The sequence below is a fragment of the Populus trichocarpa genome, chromosome 9 (genome assembly GCF_000002775.5).
Source record: "Populus trichocarpa isolate Nisqually-1 chromosome 9, P.trichocarpa_v4.1, whole genome shotgun sequence".
In the NCBI taxonomy this organism is placed as follows: domain Eukaryota; kingdom Viridiplantae; phylum Streptophyta; class Magnoliopsida; order Malpighiales; family Salicaceae; genus Populus; species Populus trichocarpa.
Genome location: NC_037293.2, coordinates 12,429,823 through 12,449,124, shown reverse-complemented (window position 1 = coordinate 12,449,124; position 19,302 = coordinate 12,429,823). Strand labels below are relative to the sequence as shown.

Genomic DNA, 19,302 nt, shown 5'->3' with positions numbered 1-19,302 from the left:
GGTGATGGAGCATCATGAAACTTGGAATACCCTTCCTGGTTTTTCTTTCTTATTTAGTCAAGTCTTTGTTCAATCCATGAAATGCATGTGGACAGGGGATTTGGAAATTAATCTCATGTAACCGAGTGAATGATATATGGCAAGAGATTAGAAATTTTTTCCAGCCTCATCTTCTTTGCTGCCTATAGACCATATTTCCTGCATCAATACAAGGGCCTAACTTGAAAGAGTTAATTTGCATGTGGTGGTAACTATGCTGGAGGGGAGCCAGAACAGTGACTTGACGGTGTCAGAAAATTTACCAAACATGTTACAAGTATTTATGGTCCCTGAAACTGACTTCATCTCAAACATCATGAAGATCAATAATAATTATACTCAAAGTTTGGCTGTCTCCATCATGTTAGTATGACGTTCAGGTAGATGTCATTATTCAACCAAAAAGGCAAATGACTTTTAAAGTATCTAAGCATCTCACATGGCTGCATTTTAATAGAAAATTATAGTGGCAGATAAGGAAATACCAACGCATTCTCTTCCTGAATATATCTGCTATGTCAACTTCTCTTCCCTTGAATTCCCCATCAGACTTCATAGATTAAAAAAAAATGTTCAAAGCAGACTTCTGTTTGTTCTATTTTCATGGACTGATCTTCTGAGCAATTGCTGCAATTGCTTTACTTACAAAATATAATTTGATTGTTCCACACTGGCAAAATAAGGATACATACTGCAAAACTTAAGTATTGGTTGACAAGTAATCTCAGATCCATATAGCTTGTAAATGATTTGTATTTACATTTTCGCTTTTAGAAGTTGACTGATGCAAATGAATTTGACAGTGGGAAGGCTTGAATATTTAGAAGAAAGTGCAAGCATTGCTTTTCTGCAGGGAAAAGAAAAAAGAAAACATAATTTAGAACTAGTTTAATGTCTGGAGCTTGTTGAAATTCAACGATCACCTCTCATTCATGCTATCCTGGGCTTCAAATTATCCTCTTGTATCACAGGTGAACTATCATCTGAAACTACACTGCCAGCCTCCTGAAGAGGCAAGGATTTCCACCACACGGGAGTCGGACTGGAAAAGTTCTGTGTCGATGATCTTTTAGAACCAGATAATACATGGTCTTTAAGAGTCTTGACATATTTTATATTTCTTGATTTCATCTTCATGATCTTGTACTGGATAATGGAAGCTAAGATCAGATAACCTTTCCCTATAGAGCGTATTCAGACTTCCCTGATTTTCATTGATTAAGTCACAATCAGGACCATCAATACCATTGGAATTTCTTGTTTGCAAACAGATGTTTCCCCATTGAATATTATCGGAGATCGACTTCCTTCCCTTGAAATCTTTACCTCCTGAAAACCACTTTGGATTGTCTGGAGCATCACCTTCAGAAACATAACACCATTTGTAGCTCCTGCTGTTATTGTCCATGTTTAATTCAATGGAATGAAGATCACTGTCAGCTGAATCATCTCCATCATGAACTTCTCCGTTTCCTATTGCACCCCCTTCATTCTCTTCCCTCTCATCCTGCTGACATGATCCAAATTGGATTTCCTTTAAATAAGCCTCAAGCTCTTTAATCCTTTCATAATTTGGAGAACCATCACCGTTTTCTGCACCTGCCTTTTCTTTCAAGTAGGTCTCAAGTTCATTTCTTAACCTCTCCACAGCTGCATTTTTCTCCTCAAAATGATACTTAGCCTCACAGAGCTTCATCTGGACTCTTTCTTCACGCAATACATCAGCAAGCTGAAGCATTTCCCTTTCTTTCTCCACCTCCTCCCTCACCTTTGCAGATTCTTTTTTCATTTCTTCCACCGCAGCTCTGTCTTCTCCAATACCTCTAGCCAACTCATCACAAACTTGCTCCAATATTTCTTTCGCCCTCTTCTCACTCTCAAGCTCTTTCACTGCTTTTGACAGAGATACCTTTGTATCTGCCAATTCTTTCCCAAGCTTCTTATTCAATCTCTCTGTTTGCCTTCGTAGTTTCCTCTCAACTTCAAGCTCTTCTGCAATGCATGCTATTGCATTGCGAATCCTATCCCGCTCTTTGCTCTTCCAAGCTGCTTTCTCTTCCTCAAAATGCTTAATACGGTACTCAATCTCATTGTGGTTTGATCGATGTTCTTTGATCAATTGATTGACCAAAATGCAGGCTCGATTAAGCTCAATCCGAAGGGCGGAGACAAGAGATAAGCCTGATGGGTGCTTCTCGTCAAGGCCGCAAACATGATTCAGAACTTTCAAAAGTTCTTTGGAGGTGGTTATCCCATCACTAACATCCTTCAAACAGGTTTTAAATCCAATTGTGCGAGATTTGCCTTTTGGATGACTTTCAATCTGCATTTTGAGAGATTGGATCAGTTGTTTCTCTCATATAAATTGGAAAATGTTTGGTCCAGGATTTGAAATGCAATTCTGTAAATCCAAAATCTTTAAAAGATTTTTTTTTCTGGATGAATAAATCTCAAAAATTGCATAATTAGTAGACTTCTAAAATAAATATCCTTAATGGTTGTCATTATCATAATTATTATTACTATTCCCCACAAAGATAATAATGCTGAAAGCTACCTTTTTGTTTTCTTTATAAGAATAATGCTGAAAGCTGCACTGAATTTGGTGTTTGTAGTGTCAATTCAGTGACATTTTTTCAAGTACCAATATATTAAAATATATACCAGGACCATTTATACTGTTCCATTCTAATCATGTTATATGCTTTTGAGACATGGAAAATTATTTGAAAATGACCTCAAACACTAACGAAAGTTTTCACATACCGCCTCCATCAAACTGTCACTGCTAGCAGAATCCAAACCTCCAAGATGATAATCAGTAAGCTGAAGTCTTTTTGTAACAGCTGATGTTCTTGCCCTATGACTATGGCCTCTAGATTTCTCCATCCTCTGCATAACCCCCCAAAAAATCATATTTTTTAGTAAATTTCACATGAAAACATGGAAGTCCAAAAAAGAAAAAAGAAAATTATGAATATCTCACCTCTGAAAAAGGAGTATAAGATGGATCTGATAAATGTGGCAACCTAGCAACTTTTTCTCTGCTTCTAAACTCTTTCTTGTCTTCCAGATTCTTCTTAACTCTTGGAGAAGGCATTCCATTGATTTCCCACAAAGTGGCAGCTAATTTTCTTGCAGAAACTGAGACTTCTTTTGCTTTGCTTCCATTTTGAGGTGGTGTGCACTTGGTGGACTCAGCATTCAGCATTGCCAAGGTTGGAGATTTTGAGCTTGTCATCCAGGTTGGGACAGGAGTAGTAGACCCACCTCTTTTTCCAACAAGAATTGCTCTCTTGAATCTGTATTTTTGGACTAAAGAAGATGATGAAGATGATGAATTCCCTCTCTTTCTTACCTTACAGTGCTGTTGCTCTCTGCTTTTTGCCTCCATAAAATTATATCACAATCCCAACAGTTCAGCAAAATGCCTTTTAAAAATTATTACTAATAACCCTATAGTAGCATTCTCAAGATTGGAACAAGATAATCACTAGCATCAAAAAATGTTTTCCAGGGATTTTCAAAGATTTGAAAGATTTGGAGTTTCAATGAGAGATTCTAGCATATTTATGAGGCAAATACACACGATCATGTTTCTTGGCATTGATGTAACAAGCAAAAAGCAAGAATTATGGTTGCTTCAAGATTTTCAAGATTGTGAAGAAACAAAACAAGAAGAGAAAAATAAAAGGTGTTAAGATCTAGCTAGCTAAGTGGTGGCACAAAACTCAAGAATTATACTACTACTACTACAAGATTTCAAACTCTCAAAAAGATTTTAGAGATTTGAAGGTTAAAGTTGATACGAGTGACCCATCATCATCTCTTTGTTTACTGTTTTTGGCAAGTCCAAACTTACAACCACCTTGAATTCCTCAAAGAACACTCAAAAAAAGGAAGAAAAAGTGGGAAATCAAGGATTCAAGAACCCAAAAAGGAAGAAAGGAAAGTGGGGCGTGGACAAACTGTCAAGAAATGGAATGTTATTAGCTGTTAGAAGGAAATTTGGTGGAGGTTTGATTCATGGATCTTGAGAGGGAAACAAAAGGCAAAGACAGGTGTTAAACACTTGAACAATGTATCGTTAGTGTTGCGGTCTTGTCTTGGTGATAAAAGAGGACAAGAAGACGACGTGGAGTACACGTGAGCGTTTTTGTTTAGTGAATCAGGGACGTACATCTGTAAATGAACGGTCAGGATCTTGACTAGGTTCATTCGTATTTGTTTTTGTGCTGGAATGTTTTTTTTTTTTTTAGATTGTTCTAAATTTTTTTAATATCCAATCATAAATTTAGATGAACTTAGGGCTCTAATCAAGCTGAATTGAATATCATGTTATAAAATTGATTTGACTAAATTAAATGTAGTTTGAAACAATTTGAAATTAAGATGAATTTTATGAAACTTTACTTTTAGATTTCACTTGAAAAATAATGTCTAAATAAGTTATGAGTCATTTTTCCTAATTAAAAATATATGTATATATAGATTTATTATGATCATAAATTTGGGACTCGAATCAATTCAAACTATATATATCATGATATTAAATTGATTTGACTAAATTAAATTTATGTTGAAACAATTTGAAAGATAAAATTATATTTTTATATTTCACTTGAAAGATATTGTGTGAATAGGTTATGAGTTATTTTTTTTTTAATTAAAACAGGTGTATAAATAGATTGATTACAACCCTGAAATATTGTGTGAATTAAATGGAGTCATGAAACAATTTGAAAATTGAATTTTATGATTTATTTTTTAAAATTTAACCTAAAAAGTATTGTGTACGTGAATAAAGCAGTGAGTTTGTAAATGTAAGGTTGATATTTTTAAAGATTGATAGCAAAGTAATGTCACTTTGCCACAAATCAAGGGCCTAATAATAACCAAATGAGGTTATTTCATCAAAGCCAAACCACTAAATGTTTAAGTTTTTCTTGATCAGATTATTTAAATCTTAACTCAAATTTTCTTTTTAGAAACTTAAATTTGAATTTGCTTTAGATTTGAAATTACTAACAATTTTAATTTTAATTTTAATTTTTTTTTGAAAGAATTGTGTATATTTCAATTTGAGGTGCGTATATAAAGTTTTTTAGTTTCCATACACCAAATATTAAATCTTTCTCTCCAATTAATATCATTAATTAAGCCTTAATTTCGGCTGCTCCATTGTTCTCTTTGTTGTTAAAAGGAAGTTAAAGAACTTCTTCAGGCACGCACCTTTAGAAGGAACGCTTTAACCGCAAGACTACAAAAGAAATTATTTGTTCATTGGCCACTTGTTTTTGTATTTGTTTCAATAATATATGATTTGCATCGAGAAATGTTAGATTAATTTGTGCTTAAGTTAATTGAATGTGGCATGAAACTGGTTGATTGCTGCATCTGGTAATGAATTGAAATTGAAGTAGGGTTTATTAAATAAACCGAGATAGGTGTCCGTTTTGATTCAAGCATGTCGATCATCCGATGATTTAATTTGGACTGGGTTTTTTTTAAAAAAAATAAATAGTAATTAAACTCGTCAAAAACTAATTTAATTTAATTTAATAAATAAATAAATAAAAATAATATTATTTTAATTTCTTTTAAAATGATATTGTCCAAACCACATAGCAAGTAACATTTAATAGTTTTGATCGAGACAACAATTTCAATTTCAAGCAACAAATTAAATATTACATTAAGGGGCTAAGCACCTGATCTTAAGATCTTAGCAGTTGGCAAGAATATATAAGATTATCATGCCGAAAATCAATTCATTTTTTCCTTCGACATTTTCTTTGCAACTCTGGGAAAACACATGATCGGATACAACCTTGTCCTCCAATCCCACAACATAGCCCTAACATGTCACGTTGTATGGATAGAAATTAAAAAAAAAAAAAACTAAAAAAAACAAGGGCTTCTACACAAATATGACAGATGGGAAAATATTGTACAAGAGCAATAATTCCAGAGACCGTTTAATCGGCGCCAGTACCTCAATCAATGTAGTCGCTCGTATCCAAGAACAGCAAATTAAGAACTTAATGAAGGAGTACTGGGGTACTGAGGTAGCTAGCTAGGAGAATATTGCTCATTCGGACTAAAGTTTTTTGCCCTTAATTTTCCCGTTGTCTATACATATTTGATCAACAACCACATGCATGCATATATGGTTCCATTTCGATGAAAGTACTGAGATGAAATTGTGAAAAAATCTTTAAGATAAAAGACATATCTTGCAATCAATGGAGGTTTTCTGCTTTTGCCTCCATGAAAGCTGCTACCTGACCACCATTTTTATTAGAAATCCATTTATATCCTCTCTGTTGAGGTAAATTAAGAAAAATACTGATCATAAAAAGCGAGTACCATATATTGCCATCTGATCATGCGGTCAAGAAAAGCAAAGACTTAACCAGTGCGACGGAGGAAGGGAGGTGAGAGGGCCATGAACGTGATCAGGACCCACTAACGGCACTCAAGGTTTGGGACAAAAAGACACCCAGATCCTGTTGGACGGAGGGAGGGCCACCCCACCATTTTTCCCTTAGTAAAGGTATACCTAGCTAGTTTACTGCCTGCCAAGGGCATTAAAATGACCCTATCTTTTTACCAAAGAAAATAAATCAGGTGGTTCAGGTATCCATTATAGTCATCAACACCAGCAGATGCATCGTTAGTTGATCTCTCATTCAATGGTTATGCATGGTGGCCCTCGAGATTCCTAATAACTTGTAAATTTGCAGTGTTATATATAATTACAGTCGAGCTCTTAACCTAATCATTTGGATGAAGTTTTAAGTTAAATTAAATCAAAGTTTACTTAGTTAAATTTTATCAATTCAGTATATTAAAATTCAGTTTTATTTTAAAAAAATATAAAAGAATATCATTTTTACTTCTTACGATATCAGAATTTGAATTCAACATCTTTTTTCATAAAATATTTCAAATCAAAACTAAAATTTGATTTTATACCATTAAAGCTTCTTATAAATGAGATAAAATTTGATTTAGGATCAATTAAAATAATTTTCATCGGATATTGTGGAATTAGATGAACATATAAAGGTTTGAAAAATATTTAACACGAACCCATTTCACATTAAATTATAAAAATTCTCTCTTGCACTAAGATACCCTTAATTAATGTTCTTACAATATCTAGAAAGGAAAGTTTAAAATATTAAAGGTGATTGAATTTGGATATATACAAAAGGGGGATTTTTTAAAAAAATTTAATGATCTCTATTTTTTTTAATTTTTGAATTATCTCTATATTCTTATATATGATGCATCACATAAGGTTATTGTAATTTACCATAAATATTCCGAGGAAATATCATAATGGCTTTATTAAATTAATAACACAGTAATTGTTGCATCATTGAGAATTTTTAAAAAAAAAAAACAAGCAGAACAACCGCCCTACATATATTATTCAGTAAAAACAAAGAGAAGAATGTTTTGTGTATCAACAATATTTGATCATGGTGTCATTGTTGGAGCAACCATGAAAGAAATATTATATTATTCTTTTTTTTTAAAATCTACAGAATCTTCTGTGGGTGGGATAATTCTCCTGCTAAATCATTCTAGAATGCAAGCAGATCAAGAGAAGTGTACCTGTAATTAAATATATGAAAACCCATATAGTATTAAAAAATGTCATTAATTGCCAGTTAATTAAACATGATAATTAGTTGTCATATTGTCCGGTCGTGTTCTTGACCTGTTGATTTTACATGGATTAATACGTGGACAAGGATTATTGAACCACGTTAATATACATATTACTTAAATCATTCATGCGTTGGCCAGTACTGATAATCTTGTTTGCCTGTTTTAATGTTTCTGACTGAATTAACTGGGGCGAAATTAATAGTATTTTTTATTATTATCTACAGTAACTGTTATTAAATCCGGTCTAATAAATTAATTTAAAATTCAAATGATTCAAAATTTAATTTTTAAATTTTTTTAAAACAATGTTTTTGTGATTTAACGGGATGAATTTAGGTTAATATTCTACGGGTTTGTATTGGGGTTTAATAACTTTGTAATATCGTGTATTGGCTGCATTCAATTGGTATTTTCCGGGCTAGATAGATAACATGGTTTCTTGTGTTTTCTTTCGTTACTTTAGATAATGACCCTCTTGTCTTCTTGATTTAATTAATATATTGTAAACATAATCAACTATTGTGAAGAGTACCATTACATGTGACCATGGTATAAATTCATGCACCAGCACATGGAACAATATTTGTATTGAAATTAATTAAAAATAAAATGAGTTTTCTAATTGATGAAGTACCAAAAATTCAAGTAGTTTGAGAAAAAGACTACTAGGTTGGATAGTCAGTTATTCAATTGGTTCTAACAATTTCATTCATTTTTTCCAGTCAAGGAGGTTGATAGTTTGTATTTGATGCCCTGTAGAATAAGGTGACTTATGGTTAGTACCTGTAAAAAATCTTTTTTGATAGAGATAGAGACTCTCTGATGCTTAAATAAGTATTTTTTTTAGAGAAAAAAATATAATAATATTATAAAGAAAGATGCTCTAAAAATATATATGTAGTAGAGAATGAAGATTATGAACATTTGTTTTAAATGTCTCATAGTGTATTTATAGCCCATGAGTTTTGTTCTTTTGTGGAGAAAAGAGGTTGGAGTGTGACTTCATCTTTGTGATATATATTTTGAGCTGAATTGTGAGATGTATTCTACTTATTTTATATAGCGAAAATATAGAGACATGACAAGTTATAATAGATTTAAGCTCACTCGAGACTATGCTTGACACGCTGTCAAGCTCACCCGGGAATGAGTTTAATTAACACCAGACTCAACACGTCTCCACTAAGACGTGTTTGGTGTTGGCGTGTGCTAGCCCAACGCACTTGAAAATACATGAAAAATTATATCTATATATTTTTTTGATCCAATATTTATTAATAAAAATATACTATAAAGTATTATTTCATCACTCGTCTATTTATTTTAAATAACTTTGATATGGTCAATTATGTTCTGGTAATTTTGTTATTCTCCTACAGAAGGGTCACTAATCATAAATGTGCCCGAATCTCCACATCACATTCTTGGCTCAAATCGTGGCGTCATATGTCGGCTTCTATGAGATCAGGATTTTCGTATTTCAAGATTTATCTGTTTTTTTATTCTATAAAAGGTATGGCGAGATTGGTAGCATATTCTCAAAGAAAAAGAGCAATCTATCATAGTTAATTAAGTCCATGGAACTTGCACGTTACAATTCTGCACGAGCAGAAAGAGCTGTTACAATTAATTATTTAAACGTTTCCATGACTCGATCGATATGGTCAAAAGAGCATAGCTAATAATTTTCCAATGGAGAAGCGACGGTGATGGCTATTTATGGATAAAATTTTTATTATATCTATATTTTATTCATTATATATTTTAGAAAAAAAAACTGATATTCATATCTTAGAGTTTTAATTTGGATACTTATTATTTAAGTATTATTTATTATATATTCAATGTAAAAATAAAATAATGATATATATATATACACACACAAACATGATAACAAAATTATAAATATTATACATGTATTATATATATATATATATATATATATATTATGTTGTATTAGAAAAATATAGATATTTTACATATATATCTATTTAATATAAATGTATATCTAGGATTAGGTTTGAATTGTATTTTGGTTCAAGTTTAATAATATTTATATTTTATCTATTATTTATAAGTAAGATAATCAATAAAAAAGCCTATTTATTCAGGTCAAGTGAAATTCATAAAATTTGGATTAAATTATCGTCATAAACAGAGGCGTTTTCCTTGGCTTAATGCATTTTTTTTTTCCTTTTTAGCAATATTTTACCCCAAACAATAATGCATGCAACACAAAAATGGGAACAATTCCTCACCCACCCCTTTTTTTTTTTTTTTTTTGCCCTTCAATTGGATCATGGCTAGCTAGATGCATAATACATTAATTATACATACAAACATTATACGTATAACCAAGGAAGAAAAAGAAAATGCTTTTGATATTGCGTTTTAAAAATATTTTTAAAAAATTTTTAAAAAAATTATTTTTTTTAAATTAATATGTTTGTGATGTTTTCAGATTATTTTGATGTCAAAAATAATTTTTAAAAAATAAAAAATTATTATTTTAATATATTTTAAAATAAAAAATATTTATATGCAAACTAAAAGACACAATATAAATATCATGCATAGATAGAATACAAACAAAAGGCGTGCTAGCTAATACTTAAGTTTAGAAGTATTCATCAGTCCTTCCCTTGAAGCCAATTTGCCCCAATGTAAGGCAAATGAATAGCCCTAGGTGCCAAGTCACCAGCCATAACCTGCTCAATTTTTAAGACTCAAATCAACCCCTTGCACCTTATCTTATAGTCTTAATTAGAACTCCTTGAGTGAGCATTTGACAAAGCAGGATTTTTAATTAATTATGTGCTTACCAAAACTGGGAAGTGAGAGGAGGAGGTGTAGGGAAGTGAGCAAGCTCAGTACCAATGCTCTCAAAGAAGAGACCACTCAAGCTCTTGCCGCCGATTGCTGGTATGCTTGATGGTGCTAGCCACCCTATCAATCCAAACCCTATCACATTCAGGTCTTTGCGCAGCCAATCCCTCTCAAAGCTAACACGAAGAATTAAGGAAAAACAAATTAAACAACCATTAATTACAGTTGATTCATCAAATTCAAACATGATTATTATAACATTCAGCACTTACCACATGAACTTTCCTCCATGAGTACCTGCTAGCCTCAAGGGGCTTCTAGCTGCAACCGGAGATTTCACAAATCCTGAAAATATTAAATTAGAATTAAATTGCTATGCTTTCTTTCAGTGTGATAAACTCACCTTTTCAGCTTCAAGAAATTAGAGGTGAATTGCTAAAGAAACTAAGTACCTGAGCTAAGGCAGATTTTCTTTGGCGAAGAAGCGCGAGAAGGGGATGAAAGTGAGCTACTGCCCAACCCTGTAACAGCTGATGAGCTAGCAAATGTGGCTGCCATGATTCCTTAGTAGTTTTGTTGCTGAGGAAGGTTTAACTGTACCGGAAACGAACGGCGGTGGTGGTGATCGACGGGGTCAGAGGACTTTGTTCTGTATGAGATGAAGATTTTTTGTGGAAGAGAAAGATTGCATGGATGTGCTGTGGATCAATGGCATGTTGCCACGTAGGAGTTGCATGGATAAAGTGGGGACAGAAATGGTTTGATTTGATACGGAAGAAAATGCTATCCACAAACTCTCTACTTGTGGAACGTGGAGTAGTGAAGATGGGCTGCTCTTTGTGTTTTGAACTTGGCCCAGATTGAGATCGGGCAAAAGACTGTCAAATTGTGTTGAAGGCTGCTGTGTGTGTGGTGTCGAATTAAGGAGTTCCGCTCTAGCCCTGAAAAGTCCGGGACAGAGTGACCCAGCTAGAGAAATTGTTTCATGAAAGCATTAAAGAGAAACAATTTCATTTATAAGCTTGTATACAGGGAACATAAGAGACGGAAATAAATGATAATGGAGATAAATAGAATATATCTTTCTATATTTTCTTATTTGAAAGAATAGAAATTCATTTTAAAACTATTCTAAGAACACATTTATTTAATATTTATATCGCTTTTATTTTAAACGCACGCATTTATATCCCAAGATATTGTCGAAATGCGTCTCTCGATTCTTTATGGTGCTGGCGGCAACAGATTCATTGAATTGGGGGGAGAAAAACACAGAGCAGCAAAAGTGGCCAAAAAGGCAAAGATGGCAAGAAGCCGGCACAGCTATAACTTGCGTGTCGTAGTGTGGCATAAACAATTCTCAAACCACTCAACTGTTATAACTTGCTGGCCGGCTTCTTGCTAGCGCCACATCGTCCTTTCTTCTGCCAATAATTAGCTGTGTGTGTTCATGTAGTGCAAGAACACTCTAAGATGAAATGAAAACAAAAATGATAACAGCAGAGCAGCTGTAATATATAATAAAATTAGCACAATGGTCTCCCTGTTTTTTTTTCTTCTTTTTTAGCATTCTAAGCTTTTGCAATCCCATGGATATGATGTACCAAAAACTTGATTCAAAAGGGACTTCTGTGGATACATTAATGAAGAAATGTATCCACAGAATTCTTCTTCTTCTTCTTTCATATTCTTAATACTAGTCTGGTCTAAGATTTTGAACTCGATAAATGAAGAAATGTTGCTGATGTCATATCAATCTCTTACACGAATTATGATTAATTATCTAGTTATAAGATGGATACATTAATTAATCTGTTATTGTTTCAACTTTCTCGTGCTGCATAAACTGCCCGCCACCATATAAGAACACCGGAAATTCACAAGAAGACACGGTGAATAGATAATCAAAGTTTGGAAATAGTACACCAAGTCAAAAATCAAACAAAGACAACTTCACTGGCTTGAAATTGTTTAGAGCCAATCCAATTGATAATTCAACAGGTATCATGCCTTGTTCAAACCTGTACAGCACTTGGACCGTTGCTTTATCTTTTTCCTGTTCCTTTCAAATATAATTAATGAATGGATAAATACTACTAAATAGTCAATATTCCCTAATTTCTCTTTACTTCCCTCTAATTTTCTTTGTTATAAACATTAATTACCATCACTATGTATAAAAAACTTTACCTTACCTCTCTCTTTTTCTTCTTTTTATCCAAACAAAATGAAGGTCCAAAAGGACACAAAAACAGCAATCCCTGTAGCAATGCAGGCCATGTCCAGAGCCTTTTCCAATTTCTTCATCCTTTCTTTCCTCTCCTTCTTCCTCTCAACAAATTCCTCGTACCTTCCTTTCCCTTCTTTGCCACCTTTCCCTTTCCTCCTCTCCCCCCTCTCCATTGCCTCTTGCAAAATTACCAAACCATCCTTCCCAGTCAAGTTCTTCCCTTCCATATCCTCCATTACCATACTTACCTCTCTCACCTCCACCTCCCCTCCTTCCTTCTCCCCACAACAAACCATCACTCCACACTCCACATACTCCTTCTCCCTCCCGTCTCCGGCCATGATGTTGGAAAACTTCACCACCACTTCGCCAGTTAGCCAGTGCCTCTGCACTGACACCGGCCTCTCGCTTGACAAATTCATGGCCCTTCTCCCTTTTGGATCAATCAAAATCCAACTTAACGTTATATTCTCTTCAAGCTGCTCCACGGGCAATTCCTTTTCACTTGGTTGGTTTTGTATCCATGTCTGCACAAACTCTTTGGGCTCGAGTAAGTCAAGCCTGAAGGGAGAGCTCTTGAACCAATCAGAAAAGGTCTCAGTCGTTTCAACTTTTGAGAAAATTGGAACATTTTTGTAGTAAATATCAACTGCTGAGACAAAGCATTCAGTGCTTGTAGTCGGAAACGATGAGCTATGGTGGTTGTGGTGGAGGAGAGGATATGAGTCAGAGAAAAATGACAGGTGGCCAGAAGGGAAGGTGGGGATGATGCTTCTAACAATCGGATCATTAATAGATGGCCAAGTAGAAGTGCAGATTTTTTGCCAGAGTTTATCTTCTGTGGAGAGAGCATGCAATTCTGATGATGCACAGGCTGTAGCAGCTAGAGTTGGGCCATCGAGGAGGGTGAGGATATGGGTTTGGAGAATGTCAGGGTGGAGAGTAGAGATGGTTCCACCTTGAATGGTGGTGGTTGGTGGTGGTGGTGGTGGTGGTGGTGGTGTGGGGAGAGCAACCATTGATGCTTACGAAGTTGGGAAGATTTTCAAGAGTGGAGGTTTGAGCCGGGCGAAGAGAGAGGAAAGGATCTTATTGAATGGAGGGTTGGAAGAGTCAAGGGTGGATTTTTATAATCTTATTTAGGAATTTTCTGCTAGACTTCCTTGCGTTAATTTTTTTAATGTGAAAGTCCCGTGACGGTTTTTCTTATAATATAATTATAATAAAATTCCTGATTAAGTTATCATAAAGTTTGGATTATAAAGGAGGTCGTGAAAGTTGGTCTAGAAATATTGTTACTATTAATATTATAAAATAACAAGTTATTAGAGAGGGAAAAAAAAAGGCTATTAAAAAACAGAGTAAAATTCTCATTTCTTAATTAAAAAAATAAGAATTATAACTTTAAACCCTAATTATTTTATATCTGATCTATCCTTGCTATCTTCTCAACTTGTTTTAAACAAATTTGATATTAACATGTGCTAATCAATTACTTGGGGGAATTCTAGTAATTTAGATAATTAAAAAATTATATGGTTATTAATTTTAGAATTTATGAGATTAATTAAGATGCAAATAAATTGATCTGGACATCCATCTTAACAAATAAATAAATAAATAATAGTTATTCAAATGCTTTACTTAAAAGTAGTCGAAAAAATAATATTCCCAGAGCACTTTTAGCTGAGCTTTTCACTATTATTTCTAAGAGCGGGCACGCGCAAAAGAATTAAAAAAATAGTAATCTAATTTTGACTGTAAAATTAAACTATTCGGTGGCACAAAAATAGTTAGAAAAAGGATCCCGTAGAGTTCCATCTTGCATTCAATGAACCATAGGAGAGATTTAAAAGTAAACAAAAATGGAGGGCTGGCTACAAATCAGTTTCCCGTCTTTAAACTAAAAACAAAACCAGTTATTCAAGATCTATAGCTTTACGATTTGACCCCCCCAAATCCATGATCAACCATGACTATCATCCATAGATTTGTGAAGGAAGACCAGCATGAAATGTCAGTGAATGGTAGTGGACTAGACTGCAAGAATTTCAACAGCAGGTATTGATTTGAATCAATTAAAGGTGAATGATAGTGGACTAGACTGCAAGATTTTGAACAACAAGCATTGATTTGATTTTTTAAAATCAATTAAAGGTTATATCATTTCCAATTAAATTGGTTACGGTATGAAATTGAACTGTCACGAGATGAACAAGCAAACATTTCAATTGTTGTCGGTGAATAAAGATTGATATTTGCATAATTAAAACTGTTTTAGTTTGAGACAGCTCTTTTTATGATGTTAATTTTCTCATGCCTTTCTATAAAATAATCACGACAAATTATTAAATAATTCATATTTGATTTGTGTTTTTTTATTTTTTTGTTTTCATCAGACAATTTATGTTTTGCTGAAGAAAAATTAACACATGCGTGCAAACTTAATTTTAATATAGTGTGGGTTGGTTTTTTCTTAAAAAATAATTAATTAATTTTTTGTTTTTAAAAATGACACGTCATTATAAATTTAGACTATCAATCTTTTTTTTTATTAACGTAAATATCTAGATCATTTTATATGTATCTCAATTAATTTTACAGGCCCGGAAAAATTTAGATTATCAATCTTGTTCTATATATATATATATATATATATCTATGAATTATGTACGGCATGATACATGATCATGGGGCTGTGGAATGAGTTCAAAAGAGGGGCTTGGGTATCATGATTGCCCGATGGATTCATGAACATATGTTGAATCCTAATAGATCACGTCTGTGTGATTTAGGAAAATGAAAATAATAGATGAACATACAAATAAAAGCTAAACCGGTTTTAATTTTGATATGTAATTTGAGAGTGTTTACGAGTGGTGGTGGTAACACATTAAAAAAAATTAAAAAATATAAAAAATTTAATTTAAAGTAAAAAATAAAATAATTTAATTTAATTTTTTCAAAAATATTTTTAAAATGTAAAAATAAACTAGCTGTTTAATAGATAAAATACAAAGTCATGATACTTTTAGAATATTTTAATAATAAAAATAACCCAATTATTATGGGTGTTTTAATAAAACGATTAGCATTACAGCATGTCAATGCCAGTATCTTAATAACCCGTTAATTTGTCAAGCATCAGCGGAAAATATAGCATTCAAGGTTCTGGTGTGCAGAGCCGGCCGATGGCAACGCCGGTAAATGCAGGCAACAACCAGAGGAACTTGGTTAGATTTCACTTTCTTAGGAGTAAATCAGCCAATTAATTAGCTGCTGTTTGATGTAAACACTAAACAGACAAACAACTTTGTGAATATCTATTGAATGCTGCATTATTACGGGACAAGGGCTCTTGCAAGCGCTGCCCTTGCCCATCCTAATTTGTAATGAAGACCAAAACTAGCTAATCGCTTGGATTTACTTACTTCTTCGTTAATTAAGGTTGTAATGACATGGTTTTAGTTTAACCATGGATTTGCTGCATGGCTCTTGTTTCTTGTCACAGTGCTATCGATTTTGTAGAAACATTCTTCCACATCAAGTTGTTGGTCGTCGCCGTAGCCGTCGCCATCATCATCTTGAAATTAATGCTCATTTGATATTTGACAATAGCAACTAAAGCAATTCAACGGGAAAGATTAAACAAATACGTTAGATTACACAAGTGATTATTAGTATGGTTTTGATTATTTTTTAAAATGTATTTTACTTATAAATATATTAAAAAAATATTTGTTTAATTATTTTTAATAAATAATCTAAAAATAAAAAATAAAAAATAAAAAACTTTTATTTATTTTCTAAGATATTTTTAAAACGTAAAATTAAATAGACTCTAAAACTATAAGCAAAATTCAAAAGCTCATTATAAACAATTAGTTTTAGATTTGATGATTTTTAATTCAAGATTCTATAACAATTTATTTTTCTCCTTATGCTCTCCTCTTAATCTTGAGTCAATTAGAACTTAGTTATTGTATCTTACCAAAATTAGTTAATTCGTTCACGTAATATAAAAAAATAATCAACTTAATTCGTTTGATTATTATTATATAATAAAAAAAATATACATAAAAAGGACAATGATATATTTGATTTGAAAAACAATAATAAAGATATAAAAATAAATATATATTTAAACAGTTTTGAAATGAATTTTTGTTTTCTTAAAAGAGAAATAATTGAAAAACATGTAATATCTATTCTAAAATTATCTATTTTTTAAAAAAAATTATACCCATACGTACTAAATAATTTTAAAATTCGAGGTGGGGGTCATCAATCAGTCAAGAACGACTGTTCAGCCTCCACCAACCCCTTCATCCCTGCACTAAAATATAAAGTGGGATTGAATCAATTTCATTACTTTATAGTTGTAGGTTTTGAATCCATTAATTAATTTGAAATCAAGGCCAATTGATTCGTAGAAGACATTAATTTCATTATCTCACAGTAGTTTTCTGATTATTCACATCAATTTACACACAAAAAGTCAGCCATGGCATGCTTAATGTTTTCCCTTCCATCATAGAATATTGAAAAAAATACAAGCAGCCAGCTCCTTAATTAATAAATGATGAATGAGAATTTGAGATGTATGTTTTTACTGGTCAGATCCTGAGTTTATTCTCTAGAAGTCACTAATCCGAATCTCACAAACCTCAGAGCCACTGGAGACTTATATGGTCGTTAATTTTATAATCTGTAAAATTAATCAAGACACACATAAACTAACTCGAACACTCACGTTAATCTAAAAAAATCAGAGAGTTATGCGCACATTCATCATTATTCATGTTGCAGAAAGACCACAACATAGAGGATGATTATTAGTTTATTAAGAGTTGTATGATTATATTATTAGTTATTCTAATACATATTATATACATATATGCAAAATTATAAAATTAATCAATATCGAGATGCACATTGTCTTTTTTTTTGTTATTTGGGTATTCCTTTCTTTTAATCAACAAACCATTGAATACTTGCCTCTCGTAATCTTAATTTCTCTTCCAACTAAATAAATTTCTTTCTCATAATCAAGTATTATTTAATTTCAATAAGGATCTCAATATTTTTGTTTTGTTTAATATTAGTAAATTTCATTTTATAAAATTAATTACCTGTTCTCAATTCAATAACTGCTGCTTCCTAAAAATCTCAGAAGCAGTGGAAATTAATATATTGGGCATTGTGACCTTCAAGAACTGAAAATAGTAAATATCTAAGCAATAGGGATAGTAATTAAAACTTTTTTTTTTTTAGATTAGCACGGGTGTCTGGGCCAGTTTGCTCGTACCTCGATTAATCTCATGGGTCCTAAAGTTAACGATCATGTAAGACTCCAATGATCCTAAAATGATTCAAATTCGTGACTATTGAAAAGCAAACTCAATACTACCTGATCAGTTAAGCTACCCTTTATAGTTAATTAAAATCATTTTAATTCGGCTGATAGATGCAGCAACCTATTAAATCCAGGTCATTTAGTGGATAACTTCCAATCTAGTCAAAACTCAAATTGATTTTTTTTAGGTAAAAAGATACTTTTAAAAAGTAAACATTGCTGCAATATTAAAATGGCTATGATTCATAATTCAAAGTCGCCCATTAAAACGTGTAAAAATTTCTAGAAGTACTGTTAATAGTCTCCTTCTAACTGATAAAGAGAATCTAATGACTTTCCTTTATGTCTTCTTTCCTAGGAACTAATCAATCTCATGTAGTAAAATTAAAATTGGCTTGTGACATCACGATAATTCATGTTAACAAGTTTAAAAGCTAGTTATTTTAAAGTAATTTTGGGAATTTTAAGCACTTTTTTTTAACCCAGTGAAAACTTTAGTTAATCAGAGTCATGTAATAATTTTTTCTGTAAAAGGAGTCTTCTGTTATGGTAAATTTCACAAATAAACCTCTGTAAAAATCTTGTTAATCAAACTTTTTCTAATTTTACTCAACTAAGACTGAATCGATAATTAACGGCAGTTGGTTAGGGCATTAATCTCATCTTACATGATAAAAAGGCACAGTTGAAAAACAATTCTTTAATCGGATTCCTTATTGACAGTTTTATTGACTAAGGAATAAAATAAAGAATGCCTAGACACGTTTGTTTTGACTATAAATAATATTCGATTTTGAAAAATAAAGGATTTACACGTTTTTCAATTCCAAGCTGACTCAAGCCCATGAATGGTAGGCCGCCGAGTCAAATTCACGTCACATGTGAAGTCAATTAAGTTTGATAGGTTAATGTCCGAAATAATTAGAATAAAAATCCAATCTAAATCTACTTACTCGCAAAATTCACCAGCTAACTATTGGTTCGAAGACTTAGCGTCCAGGCTCGATGCGAATATTGCAAACAATGTCAACAGTACACTGAGAGTAGTTCAGAAGTACTAGATTATCATTAAAAAAGACACGATTCTGCAGAGCTTTTACCTTACGAACAGAGTCCTTGATGGGGCTCCATGAACGTTTGATAATCAATTATTGCTATTGCATCAATT

The 19,302-nt window shown here is 32.5% G+C and overlaps 3 protein-coding genes across 3 annotated transcripts; all 3 read right to left on the bottom strand.

The window, feature by feature from the left end:
• Positions 1 to 746: 746 nt before the first annotated feature.
• LOC7460077 (uncharacterized protein At5g41620) lies at positions 747 to 4,136 on the bottom strand. Its single transcript, XM_024608121.2, has 3 exons — positions 3,026 to 4,136; positions 2,806 to 2,931; positions 747 to 2,362 (listed from the first exon to the last, which is right to left on the bottom strand). The coding sequence occupies exons 1-3, from the start codon at positions 3,431 to 3,433 to the stop codon at positions 1,133 to 1,135; spliced, it is 1,764 nt and encodes a 587-aa protein (XP_024463889.1). The 5' UTR covers positions 3,434 to 4,136; the 3' UTR covers positions 747 to 1,132.
• A 6,138-nt stretch (positions 4,137 to 10,274) lies between these two features.
• LOC7478569 (photosystem I subunit O) lies at positions 10,275 to 11,567 on the bottom strand. The gene is made up of 4 exons (XM_002313567.3): positions 11,001 to 11,567; positions 10,821 to 10,893; positions 10,545 to 10,724; positions 10,275 to 10,430 (listed from the first exon to the last, which is right to left on the bottom strand). Exons 1-4 carry the CDS (start codon positions 11,104 to 11,106, stop codon positions 10,340 to 10,342), a joined length of 450 nt encoding a protein of 149 aa, XP_002313603.1. The 5' UTR covers positions 11,107 to 11,567; the 3' UTR covers positions 10,275 to 10,339.
• An 857-nt stretch (positions 11,568 to 12,424) lies between these two features.
• On the bottom strand, positions 12,425 to 14,012 carry LOC7478570 (F-box protein At2g27310). Its single transcript, XM_024608145.2, has one exon. It carries the CDS (start codon positions 13,795 to 13,797, stop codon positions 12,763 to 12,765), a length of 1,035 nt encoding a protein of 344 aa, XP_024463913.1. The 5' UTR covers positions 13,798 to 14,012; the 3' UTR covers positions 12,425 to 12,762.
• Positions 14,013 to 19,302: the final 5,290 nt, after the last annotated feature.